Genomic DNA, 3008 nt, shown 5'->3' with positions numbered 1-3008 from the left:
CTAATTAGGCAACACGAAACAAAAAAAAAAAAAAAAAAAAAAAAAAAACGGGTGATTAATCTGGACTTCAGATTTGATGATGGGTTTCTCCATTCTTTTCAACCAAGTTGGTTGTCCTTCACACAAAACCCAAGTGTCAAAGTAAGTACCTGACTGCAAATGGCCTTGATTATGAAAATTTGGCTCCAAATTTGGCACCAAATTTCAAATAAGGAGCCAAATTTCACTAACATTTCATTTTATGCGCCCAAATGTTTTTAAACATGATGCAAAGTTCAAGGATGATATAAATAGAAAGGATGATCAACTAAATTCATTTATTTGCATAGAGCCAAACAACAACTTTCTTACCATTTCAGAAACACAACAAAAACATTCTCAATAAATGAAGACAAAAAATCTGGATAATTTAGAAAGATCAAGAATATGTGATCTTTTACTAGAAAAAAGCAGTGGTGGTAAACCAAAGCATGGTTCAATGTCAGAAATAGCAGCACAATTTGGGGTTTGTAGAAAGACAGTGACCGACATTTGGAATGAAGCCAAGAAGCAGCATATTGCAGGAGATGGTATCAATGTCAACAGCAAACTGAAAGGTAGAAGAATGCCAAGCAGACTCACATTTGACACTACCAAACTAGAGAATATGGAGATGGGTAGTAGGACAACTCAGCATGGAGTTAGTGAAGGGCTGGGTGTTAGTCAATCAACAGTCAACAGATGGGTGAAAGCAAAGCTGATTGACTCACATACAAATGCAGTCAAGCCTCTATTGACAGATAAGAACAAACTTGATAGATTAATTTATTGTCTTTCACAACTTCAATATGATAAGCTTACCAAACAATTTGTTTTTAAAGACCAAAGTAATGTAGTGCACATGGATGAGAAATGGTTTTTTATAACAAAACCATCTCAAAGGTTTTATGTAGGCAAAAAAGAAAAAAGACCCCATAGATGTGTTCAATCAAAAAGATTCATAACTAAAGTCATGTTCATGTGTTGTGTATCAAGACCTAAATATGGTCCAAACAAGGAAGTAATTTGTGATGGAAAACTTGGTATATGGCCTTTTGTAATGGAGGTACCAGCTAAGAGAAAATCAAAAAACAGAAGTGCAGGGACATTAGAAACAAAGTCTATAGACTCAATAACTAAGCAAGTCACCAAGGAGATGTTGATTACCAATGTGTTGCCTACTATTAAGGCAAAATGGGCAGCTAACTACAGCAAAAAAATTCAGATACAGCAGGATAATGCAAGACCTCATCTAACTAACAAAGATGCAGATTTCAAGAAGCATGGACAAGCAGATGGGTGGAATATTCAATTTAGTTATCAGCCTCCTAATTCTCCAGATTTAAATGTACTGGATTTGGGCTTTTTTAGAGCCATTCAAGCTCTTCAGCAAAAGAAAAAGTCCAAGAAAGTTGACGAGCTTGTTGAAAACACAATGAAAGCATTTACAGAGTTAGAAGTCTTTGGCTGAACTATGTGTTCATTACATTGCAGGCATGTATGCTAGAAATTATGAAGCTAAAAGGTGGGATTGATTATCCAGTGCCTCATATGCACAAGTCAAAACTGGCAGCACAAGGTATACTACCTGAATATCTAACTGCTGATGCAGAACTAGTGAAAGAGTGCATCACATATGTACAAAATCTTGGTTATGCAAGCTCAATAAGTGAATTGTTGGAATCAATTAGTGCTGCAGAAAATATTTCAGAACTAACAGAACATGCAGGTACCAGTAATGGCCCAACAGGTGAAAATGATCCTGTTGGTAACATTACTGAAGAGGGTGTTATTAGTAATGCAGTGCAGGTTGAAAATTTACAACAACAAATAGACATTGACATGCGTGCATAAATCAGAAGCAGATGAAGCAAGTTTTTTGGAGTAAACAAAAGCATATGAAGCATCCAACTATGAAGCAGAGCAGACAAGTTTTGAACAAGTGAAGATAAGCATGCAGTAGTAAATCAGAAGCAGATGAAGCAAGTTTTTTGGAGTAAACAAAAGCATAACAGAAGCATATGAAGCATGCAGTAGTAAATTTTAGGTTGTTTTGAACTTTGCATAAGTTTGTATGAACTTTTGGGCACATTAAGTTTAATGAAATGTAAATTAGGCAGTGCTAATTCGGTAAGACTTCAACAGTTTGGAATCAGATGAGGACATAACCAACAACACTCCTTGCATAGCCTGCATCACAAATTATTGTGGTGGCGTAATGCATGGAATGTGTTTTATGCTCTCAAATAAGATCATTGAGCAATAACAAGGTAAAAAAAAGGAGTATAAAACCCATATTAGGCAACTTATATCATCACTAGTCCATATGAAAAAAAAAAAAAATTGTTAAAAGAATCAGGGAAACAGAATTAGACCTCCCCAAACAAAGGTAACGGTTGAGAATCAGGGACAATAGTATCCCATTCCCCATAGGTGTCAAGAACAATATCAACAGATTCAGGTATGTCCTGACTATAACCAGCAACATCAACATCATCGTCATCTGCAGTAACTCCATCTCCCTTCACACCATCGTCATCTTCAAGTTCAAGGCCAAACATAGGCCAATATTTTGACAATTCCATCAAAAACCAACGACGATGCTCTTTGGTTTCACGCCTCTCCACCATCTTCTTCATTCTTCTCTCAGAATCAACCCGAACAAACTCCGCCATTTCTTCCCTTCGTTTCTGCAAATCATCATCGATCTCAGATTCAAGCACCGCAACACCAAAATCAGTCACAATATTCCCATCAACATCATTTCGAATCACACCCTCCAAATCTTCATCAACTCGAACAAAATCATCATCAACTCGAACAAAATCATCATCAACTCGAACAAAATCAACAGTGTTGTTGAATAAACAAGGACCGTCTTCATAATCCGAGTCAACAAAACTCAGATCTGCTGTAAACTTCGAAAAGTTTTCAAATTTATGGCGATTTAGGTATAAATCCATTGACATGGTGATTGATTGAGAGAAAGG

The 3008-nt window shown here is 36.3% G+C and overlaps 1 protein-coding gene across 1 annotated transcript; it reads left to right on the top strand.

Moving 5' to 3' along the window:
• Nucleotides 1-385: 385 nt before the first annotated feature.
• Nucleotides 386-1489, top strand: LOC141638061 (uncharacterized). Its single transcript, XM_074447510.1, has one exon. It carries the CDS (start codon nt 386-388, stop codon nt 1487-1489), a length of 1104 nt encoding a protein of 367 aa, XP_074303611.1.
• Nucleotides 1490-3008: the final 1519 nt, after the last annotated feature.

The sequence above is a fragment of the Silene latifolia genome, chromosome 2 (genome assembly GCF_048544455.1).
Source record: "Silene latifolia isolate original U9 population chromosome 2, ASM4854445v1, whole genome shotgun sequence".
In the NCBI taxonomy this organism is placed as follows: Eukaryota; Viridiplantae; Streptophyta; class Magnoliopsida; order Caryophyllales; family Caryophyllaceae; genus Silene; species Silene latifolia.
This window is presented reverse-complemented; position numbering and strand designations above follow the sequence as displayed.